The sequence below is a fragment of the Ovis canadensis genome, chromosome 4 (genome assembly GCF_042477335.2).
Source record: "Ovis canadensis isolate MfBH-ARS-UI-01 breed Bighorn chromosome 4, ARS-UI_OviCan_v2, whole genome shotgun sequence".
NCBI classification, from domain to species: domain Eukaryota; kingdom Metazoa; phylum Chordata; class Mammalia; order Artiodactyla; family Bovidae; genus Ovis; species Ovis canadensis.
The window spans coordinates 119,761,010-119,784,000 of NC_091248.1; the positions used below are offsets into that span (position 1 = coordinate 119,761,010).

Sequence of the window (22,991 nt, forward strand, 5' to 3'; positions counted from 1 at the left end):
AATGGAAGAATGGTTAAGTAAATTAGACCATAAAGTCAGTGGAATATTAAATTGCCATCAAGATGACATGTTGGACATAGGCATGTTCTCATGATATTATAATGTTCAGTGTCCATACAGGGCAGGGAGGAGGATGGGGAAGAGGTGATATGGATAGTAAGCTGGTACTTGGTGTCTGAGATGAGGATATAAGGGAGCAGGTAAGCACTACCAGAGCCTTCAGGCCTCTGATAGAGGAGACAGAGAAAGGGCTGGCAGCTGGAGCAAGTCCAGAGGTGGAGGAAATTGAGCTTGAGATTGGTAAGGGCAAGGAAAATTATCGATCTTGTTGATGAAGACTGACTGGGCCTGGATGTTGAAAATGAAAAGCTGGTAAGAGTCAAGATTTTTTAAACATTTAAAGTTAGATGGGAAAAGTTCTTGCTAATGGAGATATTGGGAAAAGGTGATTTCACAGAGATGAATCAGTTTGAACTGAGATTCTTATAAATCTACGGATATTTCCATCATCATAGCTACTGTTTACTGAGAATTTATATGTATTCGTGATACATGTAATTTTCATACAATATTTGAAAGGACCATGAGACATAGTTGCTCTGATCCTCGTCTGACAAATGAGAAAACTGATACAGGAGTTCAGTGACTTGCTCGAGTTCCTTACCTAGAAGAGCAGTGAGTGATGTCACGGTTGGCCAGTAGGGGGAGCGGTTGCTGTAGCTGAGCACACAGTCTGAAATAAGTCAATTTGACAATTTTGTTCTCTAGACTAAGGCTTTGGGGGAAGCACACTAAAAAGTATGTTTATTGCACTTAAGATGAAACATTAGCAGCCAGAGCGTGAGAAAAGTAAACAAGAGTCAAAGAGAGGTGTTCTGTTTGGCGTCCTCCTCCAAGAGCCCGTCACTCCTTTCCGCTGAGGACAGTAGCTTTGGCTATGGGGGCAGTGTTCCCTCTAGGGACAAACATAGGGAAGAAAACCCAAACAGGAAATAATACAGAGTAAGGTTTAATAAGTTAGCCAAGAGAAGTGTCGGTGCAGAGTTGTATGGAAGGCTATAAAGAGCACACAGAAGGTAGTCAGCAAGTGTGGCAGGGCGGTGGGAAAGGGTGGTTCTTGCCACCATGAATATTGACACAGACAAACTCCAATGGATTTGCCTCAGAAGTCTTTTTGGAAACTTAGGGAAATTGAGGGATCTAATATGCCTTAATTTTATTCTAAAATATTTCACTTTTTGCTAAAATATTTCAGAGATGTGTTTTACGAGAAACCAACATGGCTTCCCGCTATGAAAAAGAATTCTTGGAGGTAGAAAAAATTGGGGTCGGGGACTTTGGTACAGTCTACAAGTGCATTAAGAGGCTGGATGGATGTGTTTATGCAATAAAACGCTCGACGAAACCTTTAGGAGGATTATCAGATGAGTGAGTACCTTTAAAATGTGCTATAAATACACACTTGGATTTATCAAAACATTCTGAATAAGAGCACTGATGTCATTTGCTACTTTAAAACAGTCAGCCTTACCACAGAAAGTTGTCTCACATTTGTAACCTTTCTGAATTTTCAAGATCAGAGATAAGTTATTTCCTGAAATATACCATGAGCAATTGGAATTGTGCTGTGGTTTTTTTTTTTTTTGTATTTCTCATGGCTTTTACTGCTGGTCTTACTACTTTTTTTTTTCTAATGAATGGATTTAGGAAAGGATCTTCTGGTATCTGCGTAGTTCATCAGAAATACTACCAACCAGTGAGTTATTGTTAACTCGCTGGTTATCTCTCAGTTCAGTTCAGTCGCTCAGTTGTGTCCGACTCTTTGCGACCCCATGAATCACAGCACGCCAGGCCTCCCTGTCCATCACCAACTCCCGGAGTTCACTCAGACTCACGTCCATCGAGTCCGTGATGCCATCCAGCCATCTCATCCTTGGTCATCCCCTTCTCCTCCTGCCCACAATCCCTCCCAGCATCAGAGTCTTTTCCAATGAGTCAACTCTTCACATGAGGTGGCCAAAGTATTGGAGTTTCAGCTTTAGCATCATTCCTTCCAAAGAATATCCAGGGCTGATCTTCAGAATGGACTGGTTGGATCTCCTTGCAGTCCAAGGAACTCTCAAGAGTCTTCTCCAACACCCCAGTTCAAAAGCATCAATTCTTTTGCGCTCAGCTTTCTTCACAGTCCAACTCTCACATCCATACATGACCACTGGAAAAACCATAGCCTTGACTAGATGGACCTTAGTTGGCAAAGTAATGTCTCTGCTTTTGAATATGCTATCTAGGTTGGTCATAACTTTCCTTCCAAGGAGTAAGCATCTTTTAATTTCATGGCTGCAATCACCATCTGCAGTGATTTTGGAGCCCCCTCAAAATAAAGTCTGACACTGTTTCCACTACTTTGTATTAATAATAAATTCAATAGTCAAGTTTGAAAAACTCCAAGCCAGGAAAAACTAACAAAAATTTAAATTTCATTCCTAGAACTAATTGTTCAAAAGTTCTTCCTTTTCACAAGGAAAACAAGTATTTTCAGATTCAGCCATTGCTTTTTGTGAACTCTGGGAAATATAATACTAAAATGCTGAATCTGAAATTAGTCTTTGGAATTCTTCATTTATATACTAAAATCGATCAAGCACTGCATTTTGCTTCTGTTTTTGTGTGTTGGATTTTCTATTCTATAATGGACATCTGTCTTCGGGACCATCCCTGTGGCTACATCATACCAGCAGAGTTTAGTACTGACTATAATTAAGGCTTCCCTGTCGGCTCAGTGGGTGAAGAATCTGCCTGCAATTCAGGAGAAATGGGAGACCCGGGTTCGATCCCTGGGTCTGGCAGATGCCCTGGAGTAGGAAATGGCAACCCACTCCAGTAATCTTTCCTGGAAAATTCCAGGGACACAGGAGCCTGGCAGACTACAGTCCAAGGGGTCGCAAAGAGTTGGACACGACTGAGCGACTAAGCACAGACATAGCAACCGTCTAGCTTTCATAGGGATGGTAGAGGGCCCATCACAATATCCACAATCAAGTCCATTTCTTGTTAAGCCCATCAGGGTTTTTAGATTGTGAAAATTAGAATCAAAACAAGTCTGCTCCTGAGGTAATGGACACCTAAGATTCCTCTCTACATATATCCTGTTCAATCAAAAAACCGTGGGCTTGGGCCCAGGACAACCAAGGTTCTGGTCTTAGATCTGCTATCACCAGCTCAACTTTGGGCCACTTAACCTTTTAAAGGCTTCATCCTTGTCACTATGTCATATAGAGGAGTTACAAACCTTAAATGTGCTAAGATAGTAAGCAAGCAAGCAGTGAGCATTCAGCAAATGTTCTGCCACTGTGAATAATGCCTCATATCTCGCCTTTAAAGACTTTGCATGTGTGTTGTTTTCAGTTTCCTCAGTGCTTTCCCATCTCTTAGGACTCTGGCTATGCATGAAGTTTATGCCCATGCGGTGCTGGGACACCACCCGCATGTGGTTCGTTACTACTCTGCGTGGGCAGAAGATGACTACATGATCATTCAAAATGAGTACTGCAATGGTACGTAAGTGGGCTCATATCTACGGAGAAGGAGGATTAGCTTTTAAGTCTTTGGGGAAAAAACTCTTTGCTTCCTTCTTGTACTTAATAGCAGGTATAGCAGAATCATATCTGAAAGTCTGTACTACTGGTTTGCTTGGAAGCAGAGAGCTGGAGGAAATGAGTTGAGCTGGAAAGGAATCTCAGGCTTATGCTATTAGGTGTTTCTTTCAAAGCTGACGTGTAGTTGGTACACAGGAGCTATCACGTTCTTCACACTTTAATACTTAGAAAGCTTTTACGCTAGTGGTTTGGATGATAAATCATCTTTTTACCATTTACTAGGTGCTCTAAAAGATGTAAGCCATAGTCTCTACTGTTTTGGAGGAGGGAGTGGTAAACTTACATAGCCAACTTTTGGTTAATTTGGAAGTGGATTCCTGTGTTTGGGGATTGTTCACGTTTCTTGCTGCTGCTTACTTTGGAGCTTTAAGTGTTCTCACAAGAGTAGGGGCATGGGGTAGGGTGCTGGGACTGAAATCTAGTGATTCAGATACATCCTCCTAGGTCCTTCAGGACTATATATACATAGTAACCAGTAAAACTTTTTTCTGAGCTACTTAAATCACAAAGCATGGTCCTTTGGATTAACATATTTCTAACTCATGATTTAATAGTTCTTATCTATAATTAAGGGGTTACATAACAGCAGTTATGTATTATTATTTTTGGAAATGCATTTTTATAAAAATGTCTAGTGATATAGTAGGAAAGAGCTATCAATTGGATAGAAGCTCGTCATTGTTTTAGGATACATCCACATTTTGTAATACGTATTTTAGCCCCAGTAATTTGGAGAAGGAAATGGCAACCCACTGCAGTATTCTTGCCAGGAGAATCCCATGGATGGAAGAGCCTGGTGGGCTACAGTCTATGGGGTCACGAAGAGTCGGACACGACTGAGAGACTTCACAATACTGGATAATGGCATCCCCCCAACATATACACCTACCCTGAGTTTTTTTTTAATGGTGCAGTCTGTCTTTGGGTAAGTTTAGTTACCACCAGACAGACTGGCTTTTGAGGACAGTGATCAGTGATAAAGCTTCAACACTGTATACATGATTACTTTCACCAGTAGGTAAGTAAATAACATGAGATGCTAGAAGCATAGAAAATGGTACACATATTCTACAAAATAATAATTTGGCATCTTCCTTGTTATTTCCTTATAGCCTGATTTTCCCATAGCCTTACTTGTGAACTTCATGAGTTTTTTTCTTTAATAAGCTCAGCCAAAATCCCTTTTTCTAATAGTTTCTTTGGGTTAAAACAAAATGGACCCTTTCCTTATACTTGTGATTGAGTAGTTGAGACCTTGTTTTTAATCATCTTCTCTTAATTTCTTCTTATCATAACCTGAGGGTCTCTATTCTTTTTTTCTTCCCTCTCTATAGAGAAGATTGATTTTATTTCCATAACATTTACCTATTAACAAAGATAACATCAAATTTAAAAATCCGTCAATAAAGCAAAATTAACTAATTTTAACCTGTGGGCAATGTAAAATTTTAACTGGGGCAATGTAAAAGTTTCAAATTTTCAAAAAGAATAAGATGAAGCAATCTATTACAAAATCATCTCATTCTTTTCAACATTTGAATATCTTCTTCGGCTTGACACTGTATTAAGCTCTCGGGTGCAAAATCCTGTGGAGTGAGGTAAGTCCTTACTTCAAGAAGCTTTATTCCATTTGCTCTCTTATAATGAGCACAGAAAGTGGCCAGAGAGGGGGAATGTGGGCAAAGGTAGCAGGGAGTGTGGGATGGGCCTGAGCTTTAGAGTCGGCAGACTGGAGCTCAAAGCCCAGCTCTGTCACACAGCTCAGTTGGTAAAGAACCTGCCTGCCATGCAGGAGACCCCAGTTTGATTCCTGGGTGGGGAAGATCTCCTGGAGAAGGGATAGGCTACTGACCCCAGTATTTTTGGGCTTCCCTTGTGGCTCAGCTGGTAAAGAATTTGCTTGCAATGCAGGAGACCTAGGTTCGATCCCTGGGTTGGGAAGATCCCCTGGAGAAGGGAAAGGCTACCCACTCCAGTATTCTGGCCTGGAGAATTCCATGGACTATGCAGTCCATGGGGTTGCAAAGAGTCAGACACGACTGAGTGACTTTCACTTCACTTCAGTTCTCTCAGGATCACTGAGTCATCATTTAATCTCACTGAGTAAAGAGACAGTAATATTTACTTAATGGAGTCATTTGCGAAATTAGCAACAGTGTGTGTCAAACGCTAGCACATCATTAAGTCCGAATACATAGTAAGAACATGGTAATACTTGCTATTAGCATAGCCTGAGAAAATGTCATGTAGGAGCTAAGACTTGAACGAGACCTTGCAGGAGTATTCCTTGAGCTTATGGAAGCAGAGGGAAGACCAGCATGCAGGCTGGAAGCATGGTACTGGGCTTGCGTCTGGCCTAGTAGATAGAAAGGAGACTAAACAGGACTGAGCTGACCCCTGTAGGAGGAAATCAGACCAGCAAGGTGAAGTGTGGGAAGCCTGTAGTGGGCATTGAAAGCCAGGCAGCGAGTGTGGACTAGATGTAAGATACTATGGGAAATCAGTGTTTGTTCATTGTGGTGCTTCAGCTAACTTCACTCAATACTTGCCAACTCACACGTAACTGTGATTTAGCAAAATCTAATTCACATACATTGAACCTTTCAAATGTGAACTGATAATGGAAAATAAAGCATGCCTTTTGTGGGACTTCCTGGGTGGTGGGTAGAGGTAAGAGACACAAGTTTGATCCCTGGGTCAGGAAGGCCCTTTGAAGGACGGCTCAGCAGCCCACTCCAGTACTCTTGCCTGGAGAATCCCACGGACAGAGAAGCCTGGCAGGCTGCAGCGCATAGGGTCGCAGAGAGTTGGACACGACGGAAGTGACTTCACACACATGCAAATCTTGTTTGTCGTTGAGGGTAATCCATGTTGAGACTTTTCACAGTGGTGCTGGTGGTCTAGTTGCTAAATGGTGTCACACTCTTGTGCCCCATGGACTGTAGCCTGCCAGGCTCCTCTGTCCGTGGGATTCTCCAGGCAAGCATACTGGAGTGGGTCTAAGTAAAGGATAAGAAATCCAAAGTGTGTGTCAGGTAGCCGGGGCTTCTTTCCCTTCGCCCACATCCTCCCCCTCCTCCTCCATCTCACCTCTTCATCCTGTGCCCTGTTTCCAAATACCCACCCTTACCCACCCATATCGACCCAAACCCCTCTACCCAGCCTCTCATAGCAGTCAGGCTGGAACATGCATGGTGACAGTTTTAATCTCAATTATAAACTAGATGAGGTAGATAACATAGATTTTAACTGTGAGAGACTAACAGTCATCTGATTTCCCGCTTGTCCCTCATAAACCCTGAACCAATCACAAGTTTCCACCCTCTCCACCACCCTAGCCAAGGTCCCCTACAAGGTCACCTCTGGGCCAGCCTCAGAAATCTGAGGTCTCCAGTAGCCGGCTGATTCTGCAACAACCAGGCTTCTAACCGGCTCAGCGCTGGATACTCTCGCCCTGCGTGTGTGCGTGCTCAGTCGCTTCAGTCATCTCCGACTCATTGTGACACTATAGGCTGTAGTTCCGCAGGCTCCTCTGTCCATGGGATTCTCCAGACAAGAATACTGGTGTGGGTTGCCATGCCCTCCTCCAAGGGATCTTCTCGATTCAGGGATCAAACCTGTGTGTCTTACATCTCCTGCTTTGGCAGGCAGGTTCTTTACCACTAGTACCACCGGGGAAGCCCAATCTCTCCCTAATTGCAGTGTTTTCTTGTGACGTCTTCTGGCATAGAAGTTTTACAGAGCATGATCCCCTAGAATACTGGTCTCACATTTGCTCAAGTGATATGACATCCGGAAGTTGGAGCACCATGAATACAGGTTATATTTTCCCTCCAGATAAGGGACTATTTTCCCAGCAGAAAAGTAGGCTTGTGTGGTTGGCAGCAAAGTAGCATAGTGAGAATACAAAAACATAAATAAGACATGCTGTTGAACTGTTGGCCTGCTTTTTGCATTTCATTGTCAGAAGGTATTTGCTATTTCTTTGGTTTGGCATCTGTTAGGTCTTATGAGCAGACAGGAAAACAAGGATATATTTTTCTGAAGTATCTATTCTCCTACCAAGTGGGGCGAATACATTTATCTAAAGGAAGGAATCCAGCAACTCATCTCACAAAGATGGTTTGAAAAGAACTGCCTGGGAGCTGGCCATATTCCTCCTAAGGCACCTCCTAAGGCACCGAGCCAATGCCAGGGGCTACCTTGGGTTACGGAGCTAAGGCTTCAGTGCAGCTGGGTGGATTAAGAGGGATGAAGCTTACAGTTCATTCAGTATTGCTGTGTCTGCAAATGCATGAAAGTGAAGTGAAACATGTTAGTCACTCAGTCATGTCTGACTTTGCGACCGCACAGACTGTAGCCCGCCAGGTTCCTCTGTACATGGAATTCTCCAGGCAAGAATACTGGATGGGTAGCCATTCCCTTCTCTAGGGGATCTTCCCGATCCAGGGATCGAACCTGGGTCTTCCGCATGGCAGGTGGATTCTTTACCATCTGAGTCCCTGGGGAAGCCCCCTGTCAATGGCTACTTCTTGTTAATACTGTTTAGTAAAGAACAGTTCATTATGCTGTTCTACAAGAGTGTGTGGACGATCAGTTTTAGCTCAAGCAAAATAAGGATATTCTAATACAGTCATATGAATGAGTACTTTTCAGTAACTTCTGTTCTACAGTTTTATCGCTTGGCTAACTTTAACACTACCTATAGAGATTCTAAGTAATTGAAAGTGCTGCGATCACTGGTCCAGTTCCCCTTACTAAATACCCATCACACTTCAGGGGATTAGAAATCCCTCTACTTATAATCTAAAGGAACATATTAAAGGAATGCTAAGTAACTCACGATGCTTATTTCTTTCTATACATTTCATAGGGGCCTTCACTTAGTCTTTTCCCTCTGTTACCAGGATAGACATTCAGTTCAGAAAATACTGATTACATGCCAGACCGTGGGACAGGAAGGATGAATGAGCTGTGGGCCTGTCCTAAAGGAACAGCCAGGCTAGTGGAGACCCAGGGGCTTTGATGCAACCTCCCTTTTTCTCCATCACATCTCATAAACTCATCTGCAAACTTAGCCTCAAGGTGGCTTTGTTTATAACAACCCCAATGCACTCTTTACTTATTCTTCCTTTTTAATGTCACCTACAGTTCATAAATTTTTCCTAAGGACATTTCCAGGGAAAAACAAAAACCTTCTATTTAGCCCCCCCCCCTTTTTTTTTTTTGGTTTCTGAAAGGTGCTGAATTCTCCGTTCTGAATTTATTTGAATGTGGCAGTTCAACCTTTACATTCAATTTTACATTAGAGAGTTTTAAATATAGATTTCCTTTAAAGTATAGTTACCATCTCAGACCCTACTGTTCTGATACACACCTGAAGGGGGGATTTACAGGCCTTATAACTGATGGGGGTCCCAGAATTCTCTAATTTGACTGAGGAGGCTACAGACAAATGCTAATTAATGAATCAAAAGGTTCAGAAGCATTCTAATACCTTAGGGCAGGGGCATCTGAGGTCAGGTAGTCAGATGAGCTCAGGGCTTATCTTTTTATTGACAATAGTAATAGAGTTGATAAACACACACAGTGGCTCAAAGAGGGTTTAGGGGTACATGGAGGTTTTATATTTTCTTTGGGTCAGCCATCATTAAATGTTCTTATTTCGTGATATATGTTTTAATGGAAGGAAACTTGAAATCAATTACATTAAAGTTACTAATGGCCTATAATCACTAGCTTGACACCAACATGAAATTATTCATCAATACCACAGTAGCTATATGACTAGCCCTGACTGATCTTCTGTTGATAACAAGGTGAAGCTTTTTAAATGTTAGCTGGGGGCATACTCAAGGCAATAGAGCCACATATTAGCTACCTAGGATATAGCATTTTCTTTTTCCTCTTTAAAGGTCCTTAATTATTCTTTCCAATATGTTTGTGGTATAGACAGGGAGCTGATATTCTGTCTATGGGAGAGACATCATATCACACCGACATTGAAGCAGTTGAGACTTGTTCGACTGAGTTCATTCATGAGGAATGTATTGAATATGTACTAGGCTTTCATGTATAAGATTCACACCTTTTTCTCTTACTCGGTGGGGCTATTCTGTTGTTCTTTCCTAGGTGGGAGCTTGCAGGCTGCAGTAACTGAAAATGCAAAGTCTGGCAATCATTTCCCAGAGCCCAGACTCAAGGACATCCTTCTACAGATTTCCCTCGGGCTCAAATACATCCACAACTCCGGCATGGTGCACCTGGACATCAAGCCCAGTCAGTCCAGCTCTCCTCTGCTCCTCTGGCCGTGTTGAATTCCTTCCCCATTGTTGTCAGAATCTGTGCCTACATGACTGTCAAAGAGGCTGTTAGCTGGCAGAATCCCTCCACATCCCTCTCCCCCTGCCCACATTCCAGTCAAACAGCTTTAACTACTTTCCCATTGCTCCAAGAGGACAGAAAGAAAAGACTCCCAGATAGTGAAGCCCAAGTATGAAAATAAGTATTGAATTTACTGCATAGATAAGAGACTCCATCCTGACTGTTTACAACTAGTGGGTTAAGGCACTCATTCATCTGAAATGCAAGGAAATGTTGTTACTATCCTGTGTTGTTGATTATTTCTTTGTTTTGAGGTCACCAGCCTCTTCAAAGAAGTCTGAGGTTTAAGCTCCACTGAAATAGGTATTATCAATTGCTGAGCTGTTTGGAAGTAGTGTGAGAGATTCCATGGAAGAAAAGAAACCTTGGTAGTCTTGTTACCTGTACACACAGAAGAGGAGGATGATTGAAATGTCATTTACAGAAAAGAATCTTTGAGGTGAAAAGGTTTAGGAATCATTCCTTACGACAGTTCTATATTTTTTTTCAGGTAACATCTTCATTTGTCATAAGATGGAAAGCGACTCTCCCGTAGTCCTGGAAGACGCTGAAAATGAAGCTGATTGGTTTCTCTCTGCTGATGTGATGTATAAAATTGGCGAGTCTGTTTTGTAACTTGATTGGTATACTCTTATCCTACAAAATGTATGCTGATGACTCTAATCCATTTATTCCAGTTTTAAGAAAAACATGCTTTAAAAGACCTCTACTTCTTTTTTCTTTTTTTAGGTGACTTGGGTCATGTGACATCAATAAGCAATCCCAAAGTGGAAGAGGGGGACAGTCGCTTCCTGGCTAATGAGATTTTGCAAGAGGTATAGATTTGGGGACCAAAGGGTTTTGAATAGTCCATTTAAATGTTTGCAAAGAGGGTGGCTCAATCAATGGATTAATCAACATTTTTGCTGTTTTTTTGTAAAGTTCTTTTGCTATTTCTAATATTTTTTTAGAATTCTTAGTATTATGAATTTCCTAGCAGGAAGGAAGCCTTTATTGGTCCAACCCAACCTTTATTATGAGACTAGCCTTTTGGCAGCACCACCAGCCTTGGTCACTGAAATGCCCTTCAGTTATTGCTCATCTTTTAACATGTCTATGAGTCTGGCCTAGGAAGGATATAACTTTCTACAGGATGATAGTTAGGGGAAAAAAGAGGAGTCTTTCCTCTTTATGATCAGTCAATCTAAGTTTCAAGCCTTTTTGAAACTGAGAGAACAAAAGAGTGCTGAGATTCTGCCTCTGACTCTTGAGGGCAGCATATTTAAAAAAAATTTTATTTAATTTTTAATTGGAGTTTAATTACTATACAATATTGTGATGGTTTCTGCTATACATCAACATGAACCAGCCATAGGTACACATACGTCCTCCCCCTCCTAAGCTGCCCTCCCACCTCCTTCTCCATCCCACCCATCTAGGTCATCACAGAGCACCAGCTTTGGGTTCCCAGGACCAGGGCAGTGTTACTCAGGTGGATTGATACCCTGTCCTCTGTCTTCTCTAGAAAGAGACTACTAACCATAGCAGATATGACCTGCCCACTGTGTCTGTTTAAGGTCGTGTGTGTTCAAGCAACTCTCTCTTACCAGTTGTATTTTAGTCTAGACTCGCCTCACTTGGCAAACTAACCAGCCTTCCTGTCTTCTTCTGTTTTGAAGAATTATCAGCACCTCCCCAAAGCAGACACGTTTGCCTTGGGCTTGACCATCGCTGTGGCTGCCGGAGCACAGTCGTTGCCCACCAACGGCACCGAGTGGCATCACATTCGTGAGGGGAACCTTCCAGACATTCCTCAGGAGCTCTCCAAGGAATTCCACCAACTACTCAAGGTGCTGTCTCTTGTGAAGAAAAGATGGAAATGTATTTTTTTTTAATGTCTTGGCAAATAGATGTCCACCTATTTCTATGTGTAAATCATCCTGAGAGTTAGTTGATACTTATACTTACTGAGGAGCTCAGTGTTGGTCCTGTGTTAGGTAATAAGTCTATGCTAATTAATTTAATTCTCACAACAGTCCAGAAGGTGAATATTGCTATTCCAAATGCCAGTAAAGGAAGACTGAGTTTCAGCAAAGTGTTGTGACTTGCTCAAGGCTACATACTAAGTAGTGGAGCGGACTCTGAACGTTGCTCCTCAAATGGAAGGGTCAGTGTTTTCTTCACTATTTGACACTAATTGCTGTTTACAATAAGGTATTTTCTACTGTATTCCAGTCATCTTAGGCTCTAGACATCCTCTGAAGACAAAGGCTGTAGGAATACTGTCATGGTGGGATATCCTTAATTAATTTTAAGTGAAAAATGGACACATGTTGGAAGTAAGTGAGCTGAACTAGCAGTTGGGTAACCCAGGTTTTAGTCTTGGTCCTGTCAATAACTCGGACAAGCCACTTTATCTCAGGACCTCAGTTTCCTCTGTTGAAAATTAAGACATTAGACTAGTTCATCATTCAATCAGCTTTAAAAGAGGATACTTGAGAAAGTCAAAGGTATGGATGATGGATGCTATCACATAAGGATAGTGATATCACATAAGGATTCTGTCCTGGGTGGAGCTAAGTTTTCATTTATTTCTTTCCTTTGCACAAAGGAGCATTGCGTTTCAAAAAACCCACCAGCAGAAGCTGGGTTGGAGTTGGTTGGGTGGGGAGATTTTCTCAAGAATGAAGCTTCTATTTCCTCCCTTTTGGTCCCACCTCATCAGAACATGGTCCACCCTGATCCAGCAGAGAGACCGTCTGCAGCTGCTCTGGCCAAGAGTCGAGTCCTCTGTCCCTCCCTGGGGAAAACAGAAGAACTTCAGCACCAGCTGAACTTGGAAAAGTTCAAGACAGCTACACTGGAAAGGTAGATTTTTGGATGCTGGAGTTGAGGAAGAACATATTTATGTGGTTCTCACAGTGACAACCAGTCTGGTGTATCTTCTCTATGGATTCAAGTGGAATCTAACATTGTGACACAGAGGCTCCTGCTCACAAAGAGGGGCCCTGTGTAACAAGGGCATGGATGCTCTGTGAGTAGACAGCTTGAGAGAGACAATTCCAGTTAATGCAAATGATTGCAAGGAAATACAACTGGTAAAGAAAAATTAGGATTCTAAGTGACAACAGTATTCAAGTAACTGGTAGATGACTACCCAAAGTAAGATAACCATAACTAAGGTGGGAAGGGACCCACTCAGTTCAGTCCAGTTCAGTCGCTCAGTCGTGTCTGACTCTTTGTGACCCCATGAATTGCTGCACGTCAGGCCTCCCTGTCCATCACCATCTCCCGGAGTTCACTCAGACTCACGTCCATTGAGTCCGTGATGCCATCCAGCCATCTCATCCTCTGTCATCCCCTTCTCCTCCTGCCCCCAATCCCTCCCAGCATCAGAGTCTTTTCCAATGAGTCAACTCTTCACATGAGGTGGCCAAAGTACTGGAGTTTCAGCTTCAGTGTCATTCCCTCCAAAGAAATCCCAGAGCTGATCTTCTTCAGAATGGACTGGTTGGATGTCCTTGCAGTCCAAGGGACTCTCAAGAGTCTTCTCCAACACCACAGTTCAAAAGCATCAATTCTTCGGCTCTCAGCTTTCTTCACAGTCCAACTCTCACATCCATACATGACCACAGGAAAAACCATAGCCTTGACTAGACAGACCTTTGTTGGCAAAGTAATGTCTCTGCTTTTGAATATGCTATCTAGATTGGTCATAACTTTTCTTCCAAGGAGTAAGCGTTTTTTAATTTCATGGCTACAGTCACCATCTCCAGTGATTTTGGAGCCCCCCCAAATAAAGTCTGACACTGTTTCCACTGTTTCCCTATCTATTTCCCATGAAGTGATGGGACCGGATGCCACGATCTTCGTTTTCTTAATGTTGAGCTTTAAGCCAACTTTTTCACTCTCCTCTTTCACTTTCATCAAAAGGCTTTTTAGTTCCTCTTCACTTTCTGTCATAAGGGTGGTATCATCTGCACATCTGAGGTTATTGATATTTCTCCTGGCAATCTTGATTCCAGCTTGTGCTTCTTCCAGTCCAGCGTTTCTCATGATATACTCTGCATAGAAGTTAAATAAGCAGGGTGACAATATACAGCCTTGACGTACTGCTTTCCCTATTTGGAAGCAGTGTGTTGTTCCATGTCCAATTCTAACTGTTGCTTCCTGACCTGCATACAAATTTCTCAAGAGGCAGGTCAGGTGGTCTGGTATTCCCATCTCTTTCAGAATTTTCCACAGTTTATTGTGATTCATACCGTCAAAGGCTTTGGCATAGTCAATAAAGCAGAAATAAATGTTTTTCTAGAACACTCTTGCTTTTTCCATGATCCAGCGGATGTTGGCAATTTGATCTCTGGTTCCTTGGCCTTTTCTAAAACCAGCTTGAACATCTGGAATTTCACAGTTCACGTATTGCTTAAAGCCTGGCTTGGCGAATTTTGAGCATTACTTTACTAGTGTGTCAGATGAGTGCAATTGTGCGGTAGTTTGAGCATTCTTTGGCATTGCCTTTCTTTGGGACTGGAATGAAAACTGAGCTTTTCCAGTCCTGTGGCCACTGCTGAGTTTTCCAAATTGGCTGGCATATTGAGTGCAGCACTTTCACAGCATCATCTTTCAGGATTTGAAACAGCTTAACTGGAATTCCATCACCTCCACTAGCTTTGTTCATAGTGATGCTTCCTAAGGCCCACTTGACTTCACATTCCAGGATGTATGCCTCTAGGTGAGTGATCACACCATCATGATTATCTGGGTCATGAAGATCTTTTTTGTACAGTTCTTCTGTGTATTCTTGGCACCTCTTCTTAATATCTTCTGCTTCTGTTAGGTCCATACCATTTATGTCCTTTATCGAGCCCATCTTTGCATGAAATGTTCCCTTGGTATCTCTAATTTTCTTGAAGATCTCTCTAGTCTTTCCCATTCTGTTGTTTTCCTCCATTTCTTTGCATTGATCACTGAGGAAGGCTTTCTTATCTCTTGCTATTCTTTGGAATTCTGCATTCAGATGCTTATATCTTTCCTTTTCTCTTTTGCTTTTCACCTCTCTTCTTTTCACAGCTATTTGTGAGGCCTCCCCAGACAGCCATTTTGCTTTTTTGCATTTCTTTTCCATGGGGATGGTCTTGATACCTGTCTCCTGTACAGAGTCACGAACCTCATTCCATAGTTCATCAGGCACTCTATCAGATTTAGTCCCTTAAATCTATTTCTAACTTCCACTGCATAATCATAAGGGATTTGATTTAGGTCATACCTGAATGGTCTAGTGTTTTTCCCTACTTTCTTCAATTTAAGTCTGAATTTGGTAATAAGGAGTTCATGATCTGAGCCACAGTCAGCTCCTGGTCTTGTTTTTGTTGACTGTATAGAGCTTCTCCATCTTTGGCTGCAAAGAAGATAATCAATCTGATTTCGGTGTTGACCATCTGGTGATATCCATGTGTAGAGTCTTCTCTTGTGTTGTTGGAAGAGGGTGTTTGCTATGACCAGTGCATTTTCTTGGCAAAAGTCTATTAGTCTTTGCCCTGCTTCATTCCGCATTCCGAGGCCAAATTTGCCTGTTACTCCAGGTGTTTCTTGACTTCCTACTTTTGCATTCCTGTCCCCTATAATGAAAAAGACATGTTTTTGGGGTGTTAGTTCTAAAAGGTCTTGTAGGTCTTCATAGAACCGTTCAGCTTCAGCTTCTTCAGCATTACTGGTTAGGGCATAGACTTGGATAACTGTGATATTGAATGGTTTGCCTTGGAAACGAACAGAGATCATTCTGTTGTTTTTGAGATTGCATCCAAGTACTGCATTTCGGACTCTCTGGTTGACCATGATGGCTACTCCATTTCTTCTGAGGGATTCCTGCCCACAGTAGTAGATATAATGGTCATCTGAGTTAAATTCACCCATTCCAGTCCATTTTAGTTCACTGATTCCTAGAATGTCGACGTTCACCCTTGCCATCTCTTGTTTGACCACTTCCAATTTGCCATGATTCATGGACCTGACATTCCAGGTTCCTATGCAATATTGCTCTTTACAGCATTGGACCTTGCTTCTATCACCAGTCACATCCACAGCTGGGTATTGTTTTTGCTTTGGCTCCATCCCTTCATTCCTTCTGGAGTTATTTCTCCACTGATCTCCAGTAGCATATTGGGTACCTATTGATCTGGGAAGTTCCTCTTTCAGTATCCTATCATTTTGCCTTTTCATACTGTTCATGGGATTCTCAAGGCAAGAATACTGAAGTGGCTTGCCATTCCCTTCTCCAGTGGACCACATTGTGTCAGACCTCTCCAACATGCACCCCCGTCTTTGGTGGCCCTGCAGGGCATGGCTTAGTTTCATTGAGTTAGACAAGGGACCCATGACAAATCCATTAAATCATAGGGCAGGCAGATGTTCTGTCTTGATTGTTACAGAGCCTATGGCTGATTCATGTTGATGTATGGCAGAAGCCAATGTAATATTGTGGAGCAATTATCCTTCAAGTAAAAATAAATAAAAAAACAGCAAAAAAATTTTCTGTCTTGGCCCATGTTTAAGACAGAAGTATTTTTCTAAGCCTAAGGAAGCAATCCCATTTCTTACGCATGTAAGCTTGTATTCATGCATGCATTTATTAATCTATTCCTTCGTTTAACAAGTAGGAATTAATTAGATAGCATGGATCTGATATTATAAAGGTTAGGCAGTGATGGTTGAGCAGGATCCTGAAGGCATTTTAAAGTAATCATTACATCCAGTGAATTGTTGAAAATATAAAAGGAGACGAAAAGACCCAGCATCAGGGTCATTTCCAGTGAGTCAGTTCTTTGCATCATGTGGCCAAAGTATTGGAGTTTCAGCTTTCAGCATCAGTCCTTCCAGTGAATATCCAGGACTGATCTCCTTTAGAATGGACTGGTTGGATCTCCTGCAGTCCAAGGGACTCTCAAAAGTGTTCTCCAACACCACAGTTCAAAAGCGTCAATTCTTCAGGGTTCAGCTTTCTTTATAGTCCAACTCTCACATCCATACATGACTACTGGAAAAACCATAGTTTGACTAGACAGACCTTTGTTGGTAAAGTAATATCTCTGTTTTTTAATATGCTGTCTAGGTTGGTCGTAACTTGTCTTTTAAGGAGCAAGTGTCTTTTAATTTCATGGCTGCAGTCATCATCTGCACTGATTTTGGATCCCCCCAAAATAAAGTCTGCCACTGTTTCCACTGTTTCTCCATCTATTTGACATGAAGTGATGGGACCAGATGCCATGATCTTTGTTTTCTGAATGTTGAGCTTTAAGCCAACTTTTTCACTCTCCTCTTTCACTTTCATCAAGAAGCTCTAGCTCTTCTTTTGCTTTCTGCCATAAGGGTGGTGTCATCTGCATATCTGAGGTTATTGATATTTCTCCCAGCAATCTTGATTCTAGCTTGTGCTTCATCCGGTCTAAGATTCCGCATGATGTACTCTGCATATAAGTTAAATAAGCGGGGTGACAATATACAGCCTTGACGTGCTCCTTTCCTGATTTAGAACCAGTCTGTTGTTCCATGTCCAGTTCTAACTGTTGCTTCTTGACCTGCAAACAGATTTCTCAGGAGGCAGGTCAAGTGGTCTGGTATTCCCATCTCTTTAAGAATTTTCCACAGTTTGTGATCCACACAGCCAAAGGCTTTGGAATAGTCAACAAAGCAGAAGTAGATATTTTTCTGAAACTGTCTTGCTCTTTTGATAATCCATGGATGTTGGCAATTTAATCTCTGGTTCCTCTGCCTTTTCTAAATGCAGCTTGAACATCTGGAAGTTCACAGTTCATGTACTATTGAAGCTGGCTTGGAGAATTTTGAGCATTATTTTGCTAGCGTGTGATATGATTGCAATTGTGTAGTAGTTGGAGCATTCTTTGGCATTGCCTTTCTTTGGGACTGGAATGAAAATTGACCTTTTCCAGTCCTGTGGCCACTGCTGAGTTTTCCACATTTGCTGGCATATTGAGTTGCAGCACTTTCACAGCATCATGTTTCAGGATTTGAAATAGCTCAGCTGGAATTCCATCACCTCCACCGGGTTTTGTTTGTACTGATGCTTCCTAAGGCCCACAGGATGTCTGAGTCTAGGTGAGTGATCACACCATCGTGATTATCTGGGTTGTGAAGATCTTTTTTGTATAGTTCTTCTGTGTATTCTTGCCACCTTTTCTTAATATTTTCTGCTTCCATATAATTTCTGGTCTCTATTGTGCCCATCTTTGCAGGAAAATTTCCCTTGGTATCTCTGATTTTCTTGAAGAGATCTCTAGTCTCTCCCATTCTATTGTTTTCCTCTATTTCTTTGCATTGATTGCTGAGAAAGGCTTTCTTCTCTCTCCTTGCTATTCTTCGGAACTCTGCATTCAAATGGGTATATCTTTCCTTTTCTCCTATGCCTTTAGCTTCTCCTCTTTTCATAGCTATTTATAAGGCCTCCTCAGACAACCATTTTGCCTTTTTGCATTTCTTTTTCTGGGGATGGTCTTGATCACTGCCTCCTGCACAATGTCACAAACCTCCTTCCATAGTTCTTCAGGCACTGTCAGATCTAATCTGTCTATAAGATCACCCTGCAATCTATTTGTCACTTCCATTGTCTCAAGTATACTTAAGTCCAATTTCTTTTGGATACACAGTCCATCTTAGAATGATTAGCTTTAAAGTCCCCCCCGTCCCCAGATAATTTCTTGGCATTGAGTTGTGGAAACTCTAATGAAGACTTTAGTGAAGTAATCCTTCCTTGTAAGCAACTTCCTAATAATCCTTCCTAATATTTTTTTTTGCTCTATTTCTGCTAACAAATAAAATACAAATATATATGCTGTCACAGGACTATAAGTATTCCTTAAGGTGTGGTGTGTATATCTGTGAAGCCAGACGTGGATGTACAGGTGTGTCATTGGTCATTACCAGTAGTGAGCACCCATCATGGAGATGAGGCAGATGCCTTGAAATTGTCTAGACCAGGGGCTGGCACACTCTTCTGTAAGACCAAGGTAGTATTTTATCCTTTGTGGGCCATATGGTCTTAGCTGTAATGACTCAACTCTGCTGGAGTGATGTGAAAGTGATCAGAGATCATACAAAAATGAATGTGAATGGCTGAATTCCGGTAAGGCTTTATTTACAAAAACGGGTGGCAGGCCAGATTTGACCCATGGCCTGTCCTTTGCTGACCCCTGTAGAGTCGTCTCCTTATTTCTCTTTAATTTTAAAGACCATTTATGTCCCAATCAGTAGAATTCTGGAGAAGGCAATGGCAACCCATTTCAGTACTCTTGCCTGGAAAATCCCTTGGACAGAGGAGCCTGGTAGGCTGCGGTCCATGGGGTCATGGAGAGTTGGACACGACTGAAGCGACTTAGCAGCAGCAGCAGCAGTAGAATTCAGAAAGGCAAACTTGCAATGTGTTGAGGCACTTGTGTGCTAGCCCTTTCTAAAGATAATCACAGGAGTTAATTTTCTATTCTGTGTATCATTCATGCTTGTTTCTATAAATACTGAAATAAAAAGAAAAATCTATGTTGGTTTTGATCATAAATATCATCCCTAGTTTAGGACTGAAGAATGTACACTTTTCCTTTTTCATTGTCAGGGAACTGAAAGAAGCCCAGCAGGCCCAGTCCCCCAAGGATGGCCGCAGTGTCCCCAGGGTCTTTGAGACCCCCACCAGGTCAAGGAGTGCCAAACGTCTGGTAGGAGGAAAGAGTGCCAAGTCTTCAAGCTTCACCTTGGGGCAGATTTCCCCATAAGAACGTCTCTCCCATCAACTGACTCTCTATCCTCAAAACAGATACTGGCTGTGTCAACCTTTCTCGTGTAAAGGGAGGAACTAACAGACTTGGGAGGCTGAAGATTTCAAGAGCCACCCTAATTTAGCATTTCCAGCCAAGATCCTACAGCCACCAAGGCTTCCTAGCAGCATTGGTGGCAGGCACTACCATTAGTAGCCATTTTTCTTCTCTTGTTAAGTTCCTACCACCACCTGTCAGTAGCTCAGTGACTTCTCAGATTTGCTGATGCACAACGGGAAAGCATGGGCCTTTGAACTGAAAGCAGCCGTCCCCCACCCACCCCCCCCGGCCCCTGCAGCCTGTGGACTACGAGGCTGCCTACCTACCTGCCTACCAACCAAGAATCCCAGGGACTCTTCTGGCACACAGAAAGAAAGTCAATTTTGTTTTGAGTTGAGGTAGCATTTTCATAAGAAAGTATGCCTGGATTTCAACAACGCTTCCCAGGCTAGATGATTTTATTCCTCAAAAAATTCTCAGTTGCTTTGAGTGAGTGATTTTCCTACTGTATTCTCTGAATGGATGAATGGAGACAATCCCTTTCTCTGATACTGTTTTTACAAATTAAATGACTTCACTATGTGAGGTAGGTAGAAATAAGACTCTATGTGACTTGAAATTCCTGAACTAGCTATTAACTTTTGAAAAAAAAAAAAACCAAAAACTGGCTAGAGGGTTTGAGGGAAATCTGATGTGGTTTGTTGTCCCCCAATCTATTTGCTTTGACTCTCTTGTAACTGTTAAAACGGGTTTTGATTTTTGAGTGTTACTAATTTCTCCTGGATTTTATGAAAAGTTGGCTTTGCTTCCTGTGATTTTATCCTATTTTATCCAAGTGCTTTACTCTGTATATATATTCAAAGGAATAGAATGTTTGTAAATAAAGTTTTTTTAAAAATTTTGTCCAAAGCCAAATAGGAGTAAAGCACTCTTCTTTATAAATATGTAACTAACAAAGAATGAGAAATTCATGTTGGAAACCACAGTAGGTAGGAGAGAGAATTTAGTAGGCTAGGGCTAACAGCTCTTGGCTTTAAGGCTCAGTTTCACAGCCTTCACAGCTACTAATGGCCAGGCTATGACACAAAATCATGTTGGTCACAAAAGCATTTGAGAACAACTAGTTGTGTCTTTTAATGATGTTACTCCTGTTGTGGCTTGTAGGCTTTTTGGCTACCTTATTTTCTTCTTTTCCCTTAATTTTTAAAAGCAAATTAAGTTTTAAAAATTGAATAAACCAGTGAACAAACCAGAGAAGGTGATGGCACCCCACTCCAGTACTCTTGCCTGGAGAATCCCATGGATGGAGGAGCCTGGTGGGCTGCAGTCCATGGGGTCACTAAGAGTCTGACATGACTGAGCGACTTCCCTTTCACTTTTCACTTTCATGCATTGGAGAAGGAAATGGCAACCCATTCCAGTGTTCTTGCCTGGAGAATCCCAGGGACGGGGGAGCCTGGCTGGCTGCCGTCTATGGGGTAGCACAGAGTCGGACACGACTGAAGCGACTTAGCAGCAGCAGCAGCAGCAGCAGTGAACAAACCATCACATCATTCTCACGTTTTGGAGTAGCAATTTCTTCCCTGCAATTAAATGAGGTATAGTGCTCTGCACTGCCCATTGACATTTTTAAAAATTAGTCTTTATTCAAGTATTTTTTCTGTATACACTTGTGTATTTTATTTTTATTTATTTTTAAAATATATTGGAATATAGTTGATATTTAGGTTTTCAAACTGAATTTATTTCTTGCCTCCCTGACAATAGCCATGTCCCTTGCAGTATGGTGCAAGGTCAACCACACTTTGTGATTTTAAAACAGGTATATTATTAAGAGTAAGCAATGTATTGGCCTTCCTAGGTGGCACAGTGGTGAAGAATCCACCTGCCAATGCAGGAGACACAGGAGACCAGTGTTTGATCCCTGGGTGGGAAGATGCCCTGGAGCAGGAAATGGCAACCTACTCCAGTATTCTTGCCTGGAAAATTCCATGGACAAAGGAGTCCAGTGAGCTTCAGTCCAAAGGGTTGCAAAGAGTTGGATACAACTGAGCAACTGAGCACAAGCAATATATAGCCCCACGTTCTGTGTCTACACCTGTCTTCTTCAAGTGAAGTGAAAGTGGCTCAGTCGTGTCCACTCTTTGCGACCCCATGGACTATACAGTCCATGGAATTCTCCAGGCCAGAATACCGGAGTGGGTAGCCTTTCCCTTCTCCAGGGGATCTTCCCAACCCAGGGATCGAACCCAGGTCTCCCACACTGTAGGCGGATTCCTCACCAGATGAGCCACCAGGGAAGGCACTGACAACTATTATTAGGGCCTGTGACCCCTTCTCTATGGCGTTTCTCAGAGCCTCTTCTAGCACCTGAAGCCAGACTGTTCGTTTCCCTCCCTTTCTCTCTGCTGTGCTCCACAGAAGCAGGAAGTCACCAGAGGAGCAGGAAGCTGCATAGACACTGCACGTGACACGGACTGGGTCTTCTCTGGGCTCAGGGCTTACTCTCTTCCATTTCAGTTGGAAGTTGACCCCTGGCCTCAGCGAGAAGCTCCATCCTCAGGCATGAAGTTCTGTTGCTTAAATATGAACACTGACAATCAGGTGCCAACAGATCATCTTGAGTTAGAGAAACCTTATAAAGAGATACTACTGGGCTTTCCTGAGGCTTTCCTGGTGGCTCAGTCAGTAAAGAAGACACATGCAATGCAGGAGACTGCCTGCACTACAGGAGTCCAGAGTTTGATCCCTGGGTTGGGAAGTTCCTCTGGAGAATGAAATGGCAACCCACTCCAGTATTCTTACCTGGAAAACCCCATGGACAGGGGAGCCTTGCAGGCAACAGCCCATTGGGTTGCAAAGAATTGACACAACTGAGTGACTAAACCACCAATGTATCTACCAATTCATAGAAGCTGTTGATCTAAAAGCTGTAGAAAGATGAATACTGAAAGATAAATGTCAGTATTGTGGCCTGAACAATTAGGTTAAAAAAAAATCTCTGTATGAACCATTATGTCAATCTTAAACTGCATACAAATTGTTAGGTTGATTTTTTAAAATTTAACAAAAAGCAGCCATGGTGAACTATAGAATATTGCTAAAGTAGATTTGAATCACTGTAAAATAGATGCTAGTAATCAGGTTAGGTTGG

At 42.2% G+C, this 22,991-nt stretch overlaps 1 protein-coding gene across 1 annotated transcript in view; it reads left to right on the forward strand.

Annotated features, from left to right (window-relative positions):
• Window positions 1-20,752, forward strand: part of WEE2 (WEE2 oocyte meiosis inhibiting kinase) — a 30,281-nt gene extending 9,529 nt beyond the window's left edge. Inside the window, exons 4-11 of the mRNA XM_069588587.1 lie at window positions 1,256-1,428; window positions 3,433-3,554; window positions 9,789-9,935; window positions 10,531-10,638; window positions 10,770-10,855; window positions 11,699-11,869; window positions 12,745-12,887; window positions 19,639-20,752. Coding sequence (XP_069444688.1) covers window positions 1,256-1,428; window positions 3,433-3,554; window positions 9,789-9,935; window positions 10,531-10,638; window positions 10,770-10,855; window positions 11,699-11,869; window positions 12,745-12,887; window positions 19,639-19,795 — 1,107 coding nt within the window. The 3' untranslated portion in view covers window positions 19,796-20,752. The remainder of the gene's footprint in view (window positions 1-1,255; window positions 1,429-3,432; window positions 3,555-9,788; window positions 9,936-10,530; window positions 10,639-10,769; window positions 10,856-11,698; window positions 11,870-12,744; window positions 12,888-19,638) is intronic.
• The last annotated feature ends 2,239 nt before the right edge of the window (window positions 20,753-22,991 follow it).